Source organism: Malus sylvestris, chromosome 6 (assembly GCF_916048215.2).
Source record: "Malus sylvestris chromosome 6, drMalSylv7.2, whole genome shotgun sequence".
In the NCBI taxonomy this organism is placed as follows: Eukaryota; Viridiplantae; Streptophyta; class Magnoliopsida; order Rosales; family Rosaceae; genus Malus; species Malus sylvestris.
The window spans coordinates 34876911-34894055 of record NC_062265.1 but is presented as its reverse complement, the minus strand read 5'-3'; the positions used below and the strand labels follow the sequence as shown (position 1 = coordinate 34894055).

The 17145-nt window shown below is 36.9% G+C and overlaps 4 protein-coding genes across 7 annotated transcripts; 2 read left to right on the top strand and 2 right to left on the bottom strand.

The window, feature by feature from the left end:
• Positions 1 to 735: 735 nt before the first annotated feature.
• On the bottom strand, positions 736 to 4265 carry LOC126627450 (uncharacterized). 2 transcript variants are annotated; one of them, XM_050297010.1, is made up of 5 exons: positions 3729 to 4265; positions 2745 to 2887; positions 2173 to 2365; positions 1589 to 1640; positions 736 to 1357 (listed from the first exon to the last, which is right to left on the bottom strand). In XM_050297010.1, the coding sequence occupies exons 1-5, from the start codon at positions 4032 to 4034 to the stop codon at positions 1230 to 1232; spliced, it is 822 nt and encodes a 273-aa protein (XP_050152967.1). In that variant the 5' UTR covers positions 4035 to 4265; the 3' UTR covers positions 736 to 1229. The 2 variants fall into 2 exon arrangements, with proteins under 2 accessions (XP_050152967.1, XP_050152966.1); XM_050297009.1 differs by having other exon boundaries at positions 1589 to 1702; positions 2181 to 2365; positions 3729 to 4264.
• A 3759-nt stretch (positions 4266 to 8024) lies between these two features.
• LOC126627529 (UPF0426 protein At1g28150, chloroplastic-like) lies at positions 8025 to 9824 on the bottom strand. Its single transcript, XM_050297116.1, has 3 exons — positions 9618 to 9824; positions 9355 to 9522; positions 8025 to 8438 (listed from the first exon to the last, which is right to left on the bottom strand). Exons 1-3 carry the CDS (start codon positions 9654 to 9656, stop codon positions 8259 to 8261), a joined length of 387 nt encoding a protein of 128 aa, XP_050153073.1. The 5' UTR covers positions 9657 to 9824; the 3' UTR covers positions 8025 to 8258.
• A 1017-nt stretch (positions 9825 to 10841) lies between these two features.
• LOC126627178 (alcohol dehydrogenase-like 6) lies at positions 10842 to 14174 on the top strand. Of its 3 annotated transcripts, XM_050296610.1 has the most exons (11): positions 10857 to 11081; positions 11203 to 11342; positions 11421 to 11458; positions 11593 to 11696; positions 11850 to 11921; positions 12191 to 12273; positions 12376 to 12451; positions 12530 to 12591; positions 12808 to 12903; positions 13027 to 13188; positions 13749 to 14174. In XM_050296610.1, exons 1-11 carry the CDS (start codon positions 11006 to 11008, stop codon positions 13863 to 13865), a joined length of 1026 nt encoding a protein of 341 aa, XP_050152567.1. In that variant the 5' UTR covers positions 10857 to 11005; the 3' UTR covers positions 13866 to 14174. The 3 variants fall into 3 exon arrangements, with proteins under 3 accessions (XP_050152566.1, XP_050152567.1, XP_050152565.1); XM_050296609.1 differs by having other exon boundaries at positions 10842 to 11081; positions 11206 to 11342; positions 11593 to 11921; XM_050296608.1 differs by having other exon boundaries at positions 10858 to 11081; positions 11593 to 11921.
• A 969-nt stretch (positions 14175 to 15143) lies between these two features.
• LOC126626718 (NDR1/HIN1-like protein 6) lies at positions 15144 to 16279 on the top strand. Its single transcript, XM_050296114.1, has one exon. It carries the CDS (start codon positions 15159 to 15161, stop codon positions 16065 to 16067), a length of 909 nt encoding a protein of 302 aa, XP_050152071.1. The 5' UTR covers positions 15144 to 15158; the 3' UTR covers positions 16068 to 16279.
• The last annotated feature ends 866 nt before the right edge of the window (positions 16280 to 17145 follow it).

The window sequence follows — 17145 nt, the reverse complement described above, 5'->3', positions numbered from 1 at the left end:
TTGTTGGATATATCCGACAGTAATACTTTGTTATCTGACACTTTTTAAACATGTTGTTGGAAATATTTTATTCGACAATAATAGTATAAAACCGTCACCACTCTCCGACAAATTAAGCCAATTTTGTAATAGTGCAACCCGCGCCCACCCTTAAGGTTATTTTCACGAAATATCAGCTTGAACCAAAATGAATACTACGACTTCTTTAACCTTTAATTTGGCATGCCGCATGCATAGATATTGTGGTTTTTTACTTTTTTAAGGGGTTTAATTGAATTATTAGTTTCCGTGGTGATATAGTTTGTTAGGATTTAGGGCCAAGTTTGAAAATTCTGTTAACTCTCCGTTCATTATTAGCACATAAAGGCTCACATGTGAAACTAACAAGATAAAGTTAGCCTTACATATAGACTCACGTGCTAACAATTAACGGAGAGTTCCGTTTTGGCCTAATATACGGAGAGTTCCGTTTTGGCCTAATATATATGGTCCACGTGCTAATAAAGTTAATGGAATTTTCAATTTTAGGCTTAAAGCCTAACATATTTTAAATCATAGGTTTTTTACAATATGAACTATCTTCTAACTATCCTATCATCACGGAAACTAATAATTCAATTAGACTCTTTTTTTCCCCCAATGAATATTGTGGCTTTTGGGCAGGACAAAAACAGAATCTTTTATTGATTTTTACAGTTCGTAATACTCATATTTATTGATTTTTTGCACATAGGATTTATAATTTTATACATAAGCAGAAAAATCCATGAATCATAACAAAAGCCAGACCCAAAAAAATGATACAGAGCTTGTTACGAATTCTGAAGCCACCTCCTGAGGCCATCACACAGAACTGTAGAGATGTTACGTAAACGCAATTGCGACAAACAAAAAAAAACTTCAACATGTTTCTGCAGTTTATCAATGACATTTGAGTGTGAGACTGGAACAGAATTTATTTTCCTGTCATTTTCATGAAAAATGGATAACCATTTATGGTGCATCCTACATTCATCATCATTGTGCATGCTCACCATTTTATTTATCACCGTTAGATGAGTTTAAATTTCGAGATTCGTGTAATAGATAAGAACAAATCTCAAAATTCAAACTCATCTAACAATGATAAATAGGATAGTGAGTATACACCACACTAAATGGTAGTGAGGAAAAATGCACTCCGTAGTGAGGAAAAATGCACTCCAAGTCAGTGTCCCACCCAAATCGCTTCACTTCCTCACGAGAACGTATAACACAACACGGCTGCTGCAATATTCTGGATGCCACTGTCTCTGGTCCAAACGCCCAATTACAAAATCCTTCATTGCACACTCCAAGAAGTATTCAAGGACAGCATCTGCACCAGGAAGAAGAATTGAAAACAGTACAGGAAAAAAAAAAAACTAATGAAAATGGCTCGAAAACTTTAAGTTTAAACGATAAGAACAAATTAAAGGGTAAAGTGAATAGTACAAGGATTGACTTTCTAGTGTAAAAATATGGTTTTAAAATGAACAGTACTGAGAGCTTTTCGTTAAAGTTCCTATAAAAAACAGAAAATAAAATTTTAAAAAAGAGCAATTATTACCATTTCGAAGTTCTCCAGCCAAAAAGATTGTCGTTTCGCCTCCGGAGAGTTGCTGTAATGCAGACAACAAATCCAACACTGCTTCCTCACTATAGATTACATCAGAGCCTAGCACTGGTATAACATTTTGGTAAAAACACACATTTGACATAGTATGGTTTGAGCATTGATAGTATTGAATGTAGGTTTACCAATTACCAATTCACTCTGACTAAGAAATGAGCAAAGAAAACAGAATCCTAATTATTGAGGACAGTCCTAAAATTCAACCGCCCTTTCTTGGGTGTTCTAGGAGAAGTAATTTTGCTTTCAGTTAGGCTGTTGAATTCAGCATAACGCTAGGATTAAGACAAATTGAATGTGATTCTAAACAGAGACCTCTTAATTGGAATATCACAGAAACTTTGACCATAAAAGATTAGTTCCATTCATTTTCAGTTCTTTAATCTCAAAACCAGACCTTGGTTCCTGACATTTATGTTGGTAGCATTATTATTACCAGTTAACCATCCAAAAATTTGATGTGCAGCACTGCAAGGGAACCAACATCGTTATATTGCTGCTTTATAGGAGAGGGAACCAACATTGTTACCCAAATCAGGTGGAGGTTCAGTCAGTTCTGGATCAGGATCATCTCCCCATGTGAATTCCATCACTTTAGCTGAACCTCGCATGTTTCCATGTCTCAGGTTGACTTCAATGTTCTTTCTCAGTAGTCTCAGTCTATCAGGAAGATCCGTGAGCACAACTTGACCGCCTAGAAGAGCAGCAATGCAGCTGGAAGAACAAAGAAAAAAGTGTGGTATACAGCGAGTAAGAGAACCATTATTTTCAACCTGGCCTATAAGGCCATAAATTAGAATCCAAGTCAAAATCTACATGTATGTTAACCATCTCCGGGGAGGTAGACATATAAATGCCAATTATATCTTGTTAACATGGCCTACAATCAACCCAAACTGCAAACAACTAGAGCTCTGCAGGATGAGGTGATCTAACAGTAAAAGTTCCTAATTCTACCCATTCAAAGCCAATATAATAGAAAAAAACTGATCTAGAGGTCCAGTTAGACACTCTAGCTTAGAGAATAGCATCTCATAGAAATTAAAGAAGAAAAACAGATAGATGTCAAGAAAGGGATTGTAATTATGAATACCCGACTAATCCACAGCCAGAGCCCAGTTCAACAACTTTCTTCCCTTGAAGAGGTAGTAACTCCGCGTCTGAAGCATGCTCTAGAAACTTCCCCAATACAACTCCACTGTCCCACATGACAGCACCGGTGACCCCAGGTGTATTCTACAGTTCAATAACAAGTTGAATGCACAATAAAATTTCTGGAAGAATAAAACTTAAAAGTGAGTCCTCTAGCAGCTGTCTTTTACATCACAGATCAACTGAAATAAAACGACGGTGGAAGCTTTAAAATAATCTATTATGTGACTCATCACCTAGTTAGTTTCATTACCATAATAAAAATTGAAGCCTAAACCTTCCTAAAACTAACTGACTAGGGGATACTTGTCCTAGCTCATGTGTCTCTTTATCTGGTTCAATAAACTGACCGAAAGGTTTGATTTCAATATTTTTAAGTTTGAAGGGCGAACCAAAATTACCTCCTCTTTGGACCAGAAATCATAGGCCTTGGGCATAGAGGATTGGATTGGAATGGACAAGCCACCATATTTTCAAAGTATGTTGAAGGAAGAAATAGAAAACTTGTGACCAAGTTGGAGGTAGAAGGTGGTTACTCATTTAGTAGAGTATACTGTCAGATTTGACGCTTGTCATTTTGTCCTACATCAAATGAAAAATAATTCTCGTCTACCTTCATCCATTTCAATCCAGTCCTAGAGAGAGACCAAGCATAATCTCCATAATAAAGCTTCCAGAAACTAGCTACAAGAGTAATAAAGCCTCCGAATTACAACAAGCTAGACTTGTTGTGCTTGTTTCTTTCTTTCTTTCTTCTGGTTTTATGCCTCTACAATCTACATCTAGAATGAATGATATTTTGCTAAGAATTCTGTAAAGTGACTGAATCACACTGAAAACAAAGTTTTGAAGTTGACAAGAAGAAAGAGGCATTGCAATGAAGAAAGAAAGAAAGGAATAAAGATTAGAGATTAGAGAGAGATACCAAGGAAGAAGGGGACTGGAAAATGGAGAGTGAATGGCCACACGCATCCAGTTTCAGTTCAAGACAAGCTTGAGAGACGAAAGCGTTTGGCTTGGAGAGAGTTGGCTGTTGGATTCCCCACAGCAGCATTATCTCCTCCGCAGCTGCTTCATACGAACACTCTTCCTTTTCTTTTTCTTCTTCCTCTTCCTCTGATTTCGCCGTTGCCGTCACCGTCAGCAGCCTAACCATTCCTCCGTACGATCCCATCCTAACCATTCTTTCTTCTTCTTCTTTTAATACTACTTCTTCAGTGCCAGTGGCCATGGCTACGGGAGAACAGGAGAGGGGGCGACGGCGGCGGCCAGGCGTTGGTGATAAAAAAATGAAAATCAAATACGCCTGCCTGCGGGTTTCGTTTTGACGTGGATTTATTGAGGGAGAAATATTCAGCGGCGAATTTAAGGCAAGAGCTCACCGGAGGAAGCAGCAGTCGTTCGAATCGCTTGAATTTTGGGAATTTTATTTGAAACCGGATAACCCTTTTCCACCCCGAATTTAAACTTTAAATGGAAGTTATCTTTCTTACCGTGTTACATAATTATGGACGGGATAAATTGAATCATAAAACCAAATTTTATCAATAAATTCACGTCTAATAATTAAACAACCACAACTCAATTTTGATCTTACATTCATTCTATCTAAAGCCTTAAGACGCTGTAACGCTCTCATAGATAAAAATAAGTTTTTTATTTTATTTTTACCAATGGATTATAATTTTGAAATTTTGAATCTTTCAACTAAAGTATGAATCGATTTCTACTTTTTGTTTGTTTTAATTTTTTTAGGATTTAGGAACAATATCAGCATCTCTTCCACAACATAGTCATTAGCAGAAACATATATGGGATATAAATTTTTAAATTTTTTTTAATCATCTATTTGGGATTAAGCAAAATCAGCAAGATGAAGGATTAATTAAAACACCTATGGGATTAAGCAAAATCAGTGGATGCAGGATTAATTAAAACACCTATGGGATAAAGCAAAATCAGCAAAAGAATGATTAAGCACAAGATAAATATGTGAGAGAAATTGCTCTCTTTACACCGTGAATGAGTTGCACTGATTTGGGGTTTTTATTTTTTAAAAGGGTGTAAAGATAAATTTATATATTAAATTGAGTTTGTGAGTGTAATTTAGGTAGTAAATTGGATTGAAAAAGATATTGATAGTTTAACTAACAGTAATATGGGTGCATAAAGATATTATATGTTCAAATAAAATTGGGAAATACCCAAAAATAGGACATTTTTTAATCTTGGGATAGAAATAGCACAAACCAGCGATGCACAAGCCATGCACAAAATCGAAATTACTAAAACACCCACATATAAATACTAAAACTCATCAACCCATTGCATAACTTTTCTCATTTGGAAGAAAGGGATGTGGGTTGAGCTCTGATTTCAAAGAGATGGAAGTCCAAAGAGAGGTGAGAATAGTGAGTTGGGTTTTGGGTTGATCTCATACCTCTAATTTTGAACAAAGGGATGCAAAAGAAAGAGATGAGATGAGTGAGCTCAGTTTTGCACCATATTTTCTGTTTTGACTGGAAAGTTCCATTTTTTCCAGCGATTGAAGCTTAGGCATGCATAGTAAGGTAGGGTGTTTAGTTTCAAGTTTCTACATCAATGATTTATGGAATAAATGGGTTGTTTGTAAGATGAATTAATACTTAGAAGTTAATTAGGGTTTGTGTTTCATGTTGGGGCCTATAGGTTGTGACATAAACTTTACTTTTTCACATGCTACAGAACTGGGATGAAACAATTTATGGTTCAAGTGTTCAAATGCAGAAATTTGTGAAATTTTTTCCATAATGTGCATATGGTGTTGGTGGCTACAACTTAATATGAGAAGGGGAAATGTTCATTAATTATAATGCATGTATATTGGACCCCCGAATTTAGCGAGTATGACCACAACCTCTCGGCGAAAAACAAAATTAAGAAAAAACTTAGAGGACGTTAAGGGTCATGCGTGTCCATGAAATTACGACAATGAGTGTCATATTTTTCAAGTGCACTGTTAAGTGGTGGTTGATATACATAACAAGACTTTTTCAAACTGCCATTGTAACTTTATATACATAACAATTATATTTTAATTGTATCTACCATACCAATAGATTGTCATTAAAGTTTCTTATTAATGTGAAAAGCAGCTCGTTGCTCGACCTCCAATTATGTGCATATGATGCTCATGTACTGTATATATGATGTGCATGTGGCGTGCATATAGTGTATATGGTGGAGATGTCATAGGTGATGATGTTATTTTTCTAATTTCGAAGAGATCGTTGTGAGCTATGAGTTTTTAGGTTGGCTCACATCTATGTCATGTGCATGTCACTTGAAATAGATGACTTTTAATGGGATTTCCGAAATCTAGGTTCCAGTCAAAGATTTGTAAACTACATATCTCTAAGGGATTTTCGGAATATAGGCCCTTACATATCCTCCAACGCCGTTAATTGCACGATGCACGTCTACAACAAAATTGACGTCATTGCAGGTATTGATACATATAACAAATTTGGGATTTTCTTCGAACTTAGAGGGAGAAGGCGTTCATCGGCGGAGGAGAAAGAGAGAGATTGCAGCAGAAAAATGGTGTCTTTGGTTTTTCATAATGGATTTTCTTCAACATTTGAAATTTTTTGGATTGCAGATTGGTTTTGACCCATATGGGTTTTGAATGGGATTTCGAATTTGGGGAAGAAGATGATGATTTGAGGAAGAAATCCCCAATCTGCAACTGCAAGCACATAAATGTGTTCATTTCCTAAAAGGGCCAATCAGCAAACACAAACAATCTCCAAATAAATCAAATCTTCCAATTGGGTTTTCAAATTTGGGGAAGAAGATGATGATTTGAGGAAGAAATCCTCAATATGCAACTGCAAACACATAAATGTGTTTATTTCCCAAAAGGGCCAATCAGCAAACACAAACAATCTCCAAATAAATCAAATCTTCAAACTGGATTTTCCATTATCTTTCACTGATATAAGAACATCCAATAAATATCAATTTTAGAGAAAGAGGGAGGGAAGGGGGGAGAGAGAGTAGATAGAGAGAGAAATAAAAAAAATGAGAGGAAATAACTCATTTACATGAATTTGGTCATTTCAAGATGTAGGAAAAATCATATTTTTGTCTGATTGTTGTGCATGCCATGTGCATATTCAAAAAATCATATTTTTGTCCCAAGATTAAGAAAGTGTCCTATTTTTAGGTATTTTTCCCAACGTATAAAATGTCTTATATATCATGGGTAACTTTGTCATTTCAAATGATAAAATGACCATTTTAACAAGAGTAAATTGTAGCAATTGTCTCTCAACTAAAAATCTATTACCATTGGTCCCTCAACTCATCAAAACGTGTAGCTATGATCATTTTCATCAACTCCGTCATAATTCTGTCAAAATGAATTATGTTGGAAGGACCATTACTCCAATTAGGTTAAAATTGAGAGACCATTGATACAATTTTTCTTATTGATTTTTCATATTTGCCCCTTGATTTAGTCTCACGTGCTTGGCACGTGACTCATTTTGACGGAAATTTTAACGGAGTTGACGAAAATGATCATATCTGCACGTTTTGATGAGTTGAGGGACCATTCGTAATGGGATTTTAGTTGAATGATCATTGCTCCAATTGAGTTAAAGTTGAAAAACCATGGCTACAATTTACTATTTTAACAATTTTAAGAGAATTGGGTTCCAATCAAATTGGCAACAAGAATTCATTTTTTTAATTAGTTTGGCCAATTTCGCTAGTACAAATCCTCTATATCAAATATTGAATCAAACCACTATGGTGCATGTTTACTCGTTTAGAATGAGACATATCATGAATGTATTAGGACTCTTGATATTCGGAGATGGTCCCTTAAGTTTTCAAATTAAGCTAATATCCCTGGTAACTAAATGTTTGGAAGTTTAGCCACTTAATACTACGGTCTAGTGGTATTTCTTCTCACTTGTAAGTGAGAGGTCTCAGGTTTGATTCTCGCCAAACGTAAATTTGAACCACATTATTGGTAGCCCATTGTGAGGCTTAGCCTACCCCCCTTCCCTTTAGTATAGATAATATCGTTTGTTCAAAAAATGTTTAGAAGTTAAACAAAAAAATGTTTGAAGTTCAAAACTCACAACTAAAACCCATCGAACTAATAAATCGAGTTTTAGGATCCAAATCTGAAACCCGAGTCCAGCAGAGATTAAGTTAATGCAAATTGCAATTTTGAAGTAAACCATTTACCACTTCGGTAAACAGGTCTTTATGTTATCTCTTCCAAATGCAGTCATCGTGAAACCATAAGCACATAAGAATAATACTTGCAATGAATCCGCAGGCAGTCTGATTCATTGTGTCAAAGAAGTATATGAGGTAAGTTGCCAGTAGAACTCATTTCAATGGGTCATGATTACATGCTTAACAAACCAGGGGAGCCAAGTGTACATAGTGTGAAATGTTATTCAATCTCAATCTGTAGCGGGGATTCTCCTGCTGGTTTTAACCCGTCAGCAACAATTTCTTCCTCGGTGATTCCAGTGGCTTCCACAGTCCTTGAAACCCAATCCTTGAGTGGATCTTCATTCAAATCAAGCCGTAAAAGACCAGCGAACATCCCTCCCATGAAGGCAACTGGCTCCTACATGATGAGATAAGCAGAGAAAATCATGGTACTAATATTGTACCATTTACATACAAAACAATGTGCATTCTCATAGGAAATCCTCTATCTACTCGCACATACCATAGAAAACACTGTAGAAGCATAGAAGGCCGAACAAATGAGAGATACGGTCAATTAGTGACTCATATGTCATAAGAGACTGATCAAAGAGTTACTTTTTGTTTTACCAAAGCAAACATTGAAGTAGCATGCGATCTTGCTTTTAGAAGATACTGATACAATCCAAATACGGACCAGGCAAAATATAATGCAGTGATTTCATAAGTGAACATGAGATGGTGCAATGAAAGAGGAAATCGTCTTTCAAAAAAAGACATGAAGTGATTCAAAAATTTCACAAGGATGAAGCTAGGAATATAGAAGAGCAACTTTAGCTGTACAATAACATATCAAAGGTGGGTTCAACGGGTTTTTTTTCGTTTAAATTTAATTTTTATTGAGCAATAACGTAAAGGAAAAAACAAGAATCGATAGAGCAAAGCAATTAATAAGATTCTAAGAATGAAAGCTTGAGGCCCAAAGGGCTCATAGTAAAATTTTTCATCCGATGCACATATGCATAAGAGAGAGAGAGAGAGAGAGAGAGAGAGAGCGAGAGAGAGAGTAGATTCGGTATTATGAAAAATGCAAGAATCAGTTGGCAAAAATCTAACCTCTCGGAAACCGTAAAACATCCTCACAAAATTATAGAAAAAATCAGCAAATAAAAGAAAACCATACAAACGCGTAGACCAAGATCCAAGGTATCAGATAAATCAACAACACATAGATTCCAAACATCATTCAACCAAATTACGCATGGGTAATCTATGAATTATTGAAAAAATGGGCGTTGGATGCGGACAGAGGTAGTAGTAGGTGAAACAAGTACCTTAAGCGCTTCTCTGAGGATGGGTTCTTCGTTGGGATTGAAGAAAAACGCCTTAATCCCATTGCCGTTCCCCAAACGCAATTTTCTGCGGCTGCTGCTTCTGGGAACCTGTTGCTTCGGTGATGTCGGTGGTTTAATAAACCCAGGGCCAGGCTTCTTCGATTTCCACTGTTACCCAATTGTCAATTACTCATCAAAATTGATTAGCAGATGAGTAAGAATAGAAAAATGAAAAGTTCGGGCCTGTCGGATTATTCACTCACCAGTGCACACGAAGGAGAATTCACAATAAACACAGACATGTTGACTAACTTGAACTCCTGGTGCTGTCTTCTCGTGTTGATGGTTCTGGTTCTTATTCCCCACTGGTAGTTGTTTGCCCCTCTCTCTCTCTCTCTCTCTCTCTCTCTCTCTCTCTCTCTCTATTTTAAGGCCATTTCGCTTCATACAAAACTCGGGGGTTGTGAACAATGAACATGGTACTCTTCGGAACCATGTGTCCTAATCTATCAATTAAAGTTATTATAACTTTTAAATGAGTCTTTATTTGTAATCGTTGAATCAAATTCCAACAGCTCGAATACATGAATTTGAATACATGAATTTCATGAATTATGATACATGAATCCGGAGAGGACCCATGTCCGTGCACAATTACCCTGCCAAGTTACCGTAACGTAAATTCACAAGTACATTACAGCCCAGTGAATTTTCTGTTATCTTAAGTGAGAGGTCCTGATTTCAGAAGTTCTAATGAATTTTGGAATTGGTTTCCTTTCTCCACCAAACCATGACAAGCCCATTTAAAGATGGATGTACCAGCCCAACTTTAGCTCCCGGTTTGATCCGTTCTAATTGCTGACCCTACCACAAAGGGGATGCACAAGCCCATTTGTTTACAAATATTTTATTTTAACCACCTCACCTATACCATCGACATCGAAGTCATTTTGATGGACTTGGATTATTTGCCATCTCCATCTCATATCATTTCTATGCCCTCCTTTTTTTTTTAGTTACGGTTAAACTACGTCAACATTTTATATTTTCATTACTTTTTGTCTTATTATTTGTATAAAAAAATAAATATAAAATGTTGATGTGGCTTAAATGTGACCAAAGAATATGAGAGGGTATGGAAAGGGTATGAGATGAGTAGGGCAGACAATCCAAGTCCTATTTTGATTCCTTCTTCCACAATATTAGTTGTATGAAACAAATTCTCTTTCATTTTCACACTGGTTCTCATGATTTGATTTCTATATGTAGGAAGCAAACATATTAAAGTTGATTTTTACATCACAATTGTTACAATAAGTAAAAGTTTAATAGAAGTAGATTTTGTCTAGTAATTGTGAGACTCATATAATTTTTAGTTGATGAACTAAAGTAGCAATTTGGCTAAAATTCAAAAACCAATTAATACTCCAATTTTCCAAAAAAGAAAAGAAAAAATAACATAGGTGTGGGTGTGTGGTGAAAGACCACCCATAAAATAATGCAACGGTTAGGTGAGGAGATCCTTTACCAACCACCCCCACCCCCAACACCCCCAGGGAAGTGCTCGACTTCAACTGCCGACTCCTCCAACCTCGTCTCCGCTTGCTTCTTGTTGATTAACGATTGAAAAACAAAGTTGTGAGTTGAGCAGATGTCTTTGCCTACTTCCACTTCCATAGAACAACCCCGTGTCCATGATGTCGATGTCGATGTCATCACCTGCAAAGGTATGTGTTATATGTTTGTTAATTTCTACAACTAAAGTCAAAATCAAATACGAAAATACTTACTCATCTGTTTTTATGTTTTGTGAAAATCCAAATCCAAATCCAAATGAAAATGTAAAAGCAGCCGCGGTGGCATGGGGAGCTGGACAGCCTTTGGTGATAGAGCAAGTGAATGTGAGTCCACCTCAGCCAATGGAGATAAGGATCAAAGTTGTATGCACCTCTCTCTGTCGCAGCGACCTCTCTGCCTGGGAGTCTCAGGTATTTCTTCTTCTTTCTTATTCTTCAAATTTTTATTGACTGCTCGCAGTTATTTAAGTTCTGTTATTTTAAGTGCAGACTATCTTTCCTCGGATATTTGGTCACGAAGCAACAGGGTAAGTTATTTCTCTATTTTCCTTTTCATCTACTTATATATTATTATTATTGTTGTTGTTGTTGCTGCTGCTGCTGTATGATATGAATATGGTGATATTAGGTACTAACCTAACCAATAGCAATATTATTGCAGGATTGTCGAGAGTGTTGGCGAGGGGGTGACTGAATTTACTCAAGGTGACCATGTGCTAACAGTGTTCATTGGAGAATGCGGGAAATGCAGGCAATGTGCATCAGGTAAAACCAACATTTGTCAACTCCTGGGGCTCGAAAGGAGAGGCTTAATGCACTGCGATCAGAGGACACGCTTCTCTATAAATGCCACCGGGGAACCCGTTTACCATTATTGTGCAGTTTCAAGTTTTAGTGAATATACTGTGGTGCACTCAGGATGTGCTGTCAAAATCAGCTCACTTGTGCCTATGGAGAAAGTATGCCTTCTCAGTTGTGGAGTAGCTGCAGGTAGAGTTCCAAGTCATGTTGATATTGCCATGAGATCACACACACACACACGATATATGCACACACACACATTACACACACACACACACACACACACACACACATATATAGCTCAGAGGGTTTAAGTAGAGGAATGCAATTTCAGTTTATGATAGCCCTCACATACCCCTACGTGTACATCTATGTAGCTGTACGTGTAATGGTAATGACAATTCCTGGTCAAGGAAAAATATTTCTCATATGTGTCATGTATGGATACAAATTTTCAGGCTTGGGTGCAGCTTGGAATGTTGCTGATATATCTGATGGATCAAGTGTGGTGATATTTGGTCTTGGGACAGTAGGCCTTTCTGTAAGTACAGCTTTGCCTTTACCGTTACAGTAGGCCTTTCAAAAATGACAGGAGCAGCAATGCAGCATGTAATTCAAACCATCATTGTTTCTTGTGTGATAGGTTGCACAGGGTGCAAACCTTAGGGGAGCATCTCAAATAATTGGTGTTGATACTAATCCTGAAAAGGGTGAAAATGGTAATATTTGGACAGATGTTTTCTTCTATCTGACTCTCGAGTTATATGTTAAATAATGATGCTCTTACTGGTACACAGCCAAAGCTTTTGGAATTACAGAATTTATCAACCCAAATGACAGCAAAGAACCTATTCAACAGGTAATTCTGACCAAACCATAGATGCATCCCCCTCCCTCAATTTAAACTTATTATCAAAGAAATACATTAATAATAATTAAATAGTCAGCGTGACAGATTGTTGGAACTTGGTGGTAGATTGAATTGGGTGATTGGAATTCTACAGTAAGGAACGATAGTGGATCAACTTGCATTTCATTTGGCTTGAAACTTAAATGTGAGCTAACTTTCTTTCAGGTTATTAAGCATTTGACAGGCGGAGGAGCAGATTACTCATTTGAATGTATAGGTGACACTGGCATGGTAACTACTGCATTGCAGGCATGTTGTGATGTAAGTTTCTTATATGTCATGGTTTCCTTTTGTTTTTCAAGCATATCTCATTAATTTTGTGTATAAATTGATGAAGTTCTATTCATTCCACTTGGCCTTTTTTTATCTGGTGTTTGCTTGAAGGGATGGGGTTTGACAGTTACACTTGGTGTGCCAAAAGTGAAGCCCGAAATAACAGCTCATTATGGAGCATTTCTTACCGGAAGAACATTGAAGGGATCGCTATTTGGAGGATGGAAACCTAAATCTGATCTCCCTTCCTTAGTAGAAATGTACACGAAAAAGGTAATTGAACTGACTAAAATTCCACTGAAGCTTCAAGAAAGAATATCATCTAATATGAAGTGTCCTTTTACCTTTCATTATGGTAGAATTCATTTTGTCCTCATGTAGTTGGGTAATCTGCAGACCATCTTTGGTCCTAGCATTCTGGTAGTTACCAGAAAATGCAACAGGGCATGCCTAACCAATAGAGCTTTTTGTTAACACTTTAGCATGTCTTAGTTTGATAAATATCTAATGTCTCAATGATTCAAGGATGATCATGAAAATATTTCCTTTTATATTAGCAAATAGATAATAATATTGAAGCCTTCCGGTTTGGCCTTTTTTTTTCCTGTGCTAATTTTGCAAGTTTCAGAACTACATTCATGTCATGTTCAGTAATATTATATTAGTTCTCTTTTCTTATCAGCTGTTTCCTTCTTGTCCTGTTTGTCATGACCGATCGGCAGTCCTGATTCCTCTGGTTATGAAAAAGCTTTTGCTTGAAGAATTATGAATCAACAAAAAATACACGGAGCCTAATAATTTGAAATATATGTTTTGTTAACTTGAAAATGCAGGAAATCCAAGTTGATGAGTACATAACACATAACCTGCCATTTGAAGATGTGAACAAAGCTTTCAATCTCATGCGAGAAGGCAAGTGTTTGCGTTGTGTCATCCACATGGAAAACTAGTTTTCCCTTGTTTGGTCACCTTGGTCCTTGGTAGAACAAGAGCACAAATTGCCTTGCTACGTCCTACATGCGAGATTTGATTGTTCGATCGTTGTTGTGATCAAGTTTTATCTACTCGTGGAGGATTATTATCCCTTCCCTTGGAAGTTGGAAGGCTAACTCGAGTAACTGTAACTGTAATTCCTTCCTCCCCCAGCTGGTTAAACATTATTGTAAACTGTTCGCTGCTGCAATATTTACAGACATAAAGAACACAATCAATATGCATGTATCCACTTGGTGCGACATAAAGACATTATTTATTTATTATCTTGGGTGTAAGAGTTGAGACGAGACTTAATCCACCAACCGTATTAATCGCTAATTACAGAGTTCATGCTCGAGAATCGGATTGGAGATTCTTTGATTTGTTGTCTGGCAATCAATGAATTGATCTTGTAGTTCAAGAAAAGACATTGTTGATGCACAAAACCGGAAGTTGAAACAACGTAAATCCGGCAATGAATCATGCAAACGCCCAAAAACACAAAGATGTATCGTGGTTCACTCCAATGTTTGGGTTACGTCCACACTGATGTTGATTGTATTTCTCTGTATGGATGTATGGATTACAAATGTGAGGGGAAATCCCCCAGAGAAAGAGAGTGTTGTCTCTAAGTTGTTTGAGACTTGTATGTTTTGGTGTATCCCCGAGTTTGATTTGTGAGGGGGGAGGAGTCCCCTTTTATAGAATACGGGGCTCCTCCTTTTACATAATTATGGGTTGGGTAATGAGGCCCAAATGTTGAGGCCCAATGTGTCAAAGTCTGAGGCTCAATATGTGTGGTACCAACAGACACAAAGTTGAATAATATATACATATGTGAATATATTATCAATCTAATTCATAGTTTTCTCTATTTTCTGGATGAATTCCAGAATAGTAATAGAGTGCATTTTTTCTTGTGAAATTTGACCTTGTCAGTCCTTATATCCGCGTTACCGTTTCGCTGACTTTCAACAAACAAATTAACTACTACACTCTTGAATTTGTAACAGACAAGGAATGAAGGCAACCAACCAAGGAATTATTCTTATTTGATTGCTTATTAACTTCGATTAGCTGAACCACCACACATACATTATACACATTGGCGCTGTACGTGTAAATTGTGATATGTTGTCGTTGTGAGTAGGTGAGGAGGGTGATCTGTGATCAGGCATTTTTTCTCCCCAAAAAGTCGTAGGAATTATTTTTAGGAAAGGCTGGAGGACCATACGCAAATATTAGGAAACCCACACTTATTTATATACATGGACCGGAAGCGTAGACTTGAAGGTTGTATCCTCGGTGGCATTTTGTTTCGAAAGTTAACAATAGAGATGTCTGATCACCAGAGAGTTAGAGTTCATCCTGCTGGAGATGTGGAGGCACCACCAACAGCACTGCCGCCTGTGCCTCCGGTGGTGCCACTGCACGGACACGGTTCATCATCATCGACTACAGAGAAAGAGAAAGAGAAAGCGACAGAGAAAACAAAGCTGCTTCAGACGAATAATCACTCTGCTCCTTTACAATTACCAGTAGTAGGACGTACCATTAATACTGTAATCCAAGCAAACCCACCAAAAAAGAGAAGCTCATGTACATGCTGCAGATTCATGTGGTGGACAATGGGCATCCTTCTCCTTGTATTGATCATAATAGGAGCCACCGCTGGCATACTTTATCTTATCTTCCACCCTAAACTTCCTAATTACTCGGTTGATAGCTTGAAGATCAGCGACTTAACGCTCAATTTGGGCATGACCTTATATGCTAAATTCGATGTCAAGATAACAGCCAATAACCCAAACAAGAAGATCGGGATTTACTATGAGAAAGGTGGCCGGTTGAGCGTGTGGTATACAAACACGAGGCTTTGTCAAGGGATGCTACCGAAGTTTTACCAAGGTCATCAGAACAAAACACTACTCAATGTGGACTTGACAGGCCAAACGCAATACGGAAGCACTTTGATGAATGCACTGCAACAGCAACAACAAACCGGACGCATCCCCTTGGATCTTAAGGTTAACGCACCAGTGGCAATTAAACTCGGAAAATTGAAGCTCAGGAAGGTGACCATCTTGGGGGAATGCTTGCTGGTGGTGGATAGTTTAAGTGCTAACAATTTGATTAGCATTAAAGCTAATAATTGTAGATTTAGAATGAAACTTTGAATTAATCTGGCAATACATCTACAATTTCGGGGATATGGGAGCTGTTTATTTAAATGTTTTTTGTCTGTTGCACTTTCTCTTCTTCCGTTCTTTCTTTCCATATGTATTTCAATCAATGCGGTTGCCTTTTACTTTTGATGTAAACATAGCAATTTTGAGTTGTGACAAAAAAAGCATAGCAAATGAGCTCGCACAAAGACAAAATCACAACACGTGATGTTAGGATATAAGAGATTTTATATAAAATGGTATACGGATCTACATAGAATGTCATTTACGTCATATCATGTATCCTACAATAGTTATAAATATATAACTACAAAGATCCAAGAACTGAGTGTATCACACAATCAGAACTTCAACTGACCTGCATGATCAGTTTATTCTGTAAGTGTTGATAGACGCAGAGAAAATAAAGGATGAGAATAATTTCTGTACTCATTTCAAATAAGTAAACATCCAACCTTATTCTAGGCCATTTTCTTCTATTGTAATTTTGGAAATTTTCAATCAGTAAAGCAGGATAGTGTAAAAGCAAAAAGATAACAAGAGTTCGCATCTACCAGGAAAAAGATTGGCAACTTTATCTTGAAATTATATGTTTATATTACTCACTAATCATTATTATGCGTGATTTAGAGAGACCATTTACTAGAATTATGTTTTCTAGACTACATGATGTGGTGCTCAATGGTTGGATTCTTTTTTTAAATTATTAAATAAAAAATTCAATTATCAATCGCCAAATCATGTGATTTACAAAATATAGCCTAAAACATAATTCCCCTAGCATTTTTCTTTATATTAGGCGGAGAAGATCTTGATTTTTGTCAAGGTCGTATATACTAAAAAGCTGCATATGAATTTATATTATTTCCCCAAAAAAAAGGCAACTCTTTCAGTACCAAATATATGGCAGAGTCACAATCAACAGTGTTGAGCCAATAGGAACCTTAATTTCTCTAGTTTCTTCCCTAGGAAATGAGAAATTACTTTCCAAATGTTCTTTCTTTTCCAAGAAAGATAAAGTTCTACAGAAATTCCCGTCAGTGTCTCGAAACAATCTTTCTAACTACGA

Bases quoted from the DNA above. Each gene is read 5' to 3' on its own strand.
- LOC126627450 (XM_050297009.1), bottom strand. From the start codon at position 4,034: ATGGCCACTGGCACTGAAGAAGTAGTATTAAAAGAAGAAGAAGAAAGA. The intron at 2,888-3,728 runs GTATCTCTCTCT...ATTGAACTGTAG, and splicing joins TCCAGTCCCCTTCTTCCTTG to AATACACCTGGGGTCACCGG. The intron at 1,358-1,588 runs GTAATAATTGCT...TTCCTGGTGCAG, and splicing joins GGCTGGAGAACTTCGAAATG to ATGCTGTCCTTGAATACTTC.
- LOC126627529 (XM_050297116.1), bottom strand. From the start codon at position 9,656: ATGTCTGTGTTTATTGTGAATTCTCCTTCGTGTGCACTG. The intron at 9,523-9,617 runs GTGAGTGAATAA...ATTGGGTAACAG, and splicing joins ATTCTCCTTCGTGTGCACTG to TGGAAATCGAAGAAGCCTGG. The intron at 8,439-9,354 runs GTACTTGTTTCA...CTCATCATGTAG, and splicing joins TCCTCAGAGAAGCGCTTAAG to GAGCCAGTTGCCTTCATGGG.
- LOC126627178 (XM_050296608.1), top strand. From the start codon at position 11,006: ATGTCTTTGCCTACTTCCACTTCCATAGAACAACCCCGTGTCCATGAT. The intron at 11,459-11,592 runs GTAAGTTATTTC...ATATTATTGCAG, and splicing joins TTTGGTCACGAAGCAACAGG to GATTGTCGAGAGTGTTGGCG. The intron at 13,189-13,748 runs GTAATTGAACTG...TTGAAAATGCAG, and splicing joins TAGAAATGTACACGAAAAAG to GAAATCCAAGTTGATGAGTA.
- LOC126626718 (XM_050296114.1), top strand. From the start codon at position 15,159: ATGGACCGGAAGCGTAGACTTGAAGGTTGTATCCTCGGTGGCATTTTG.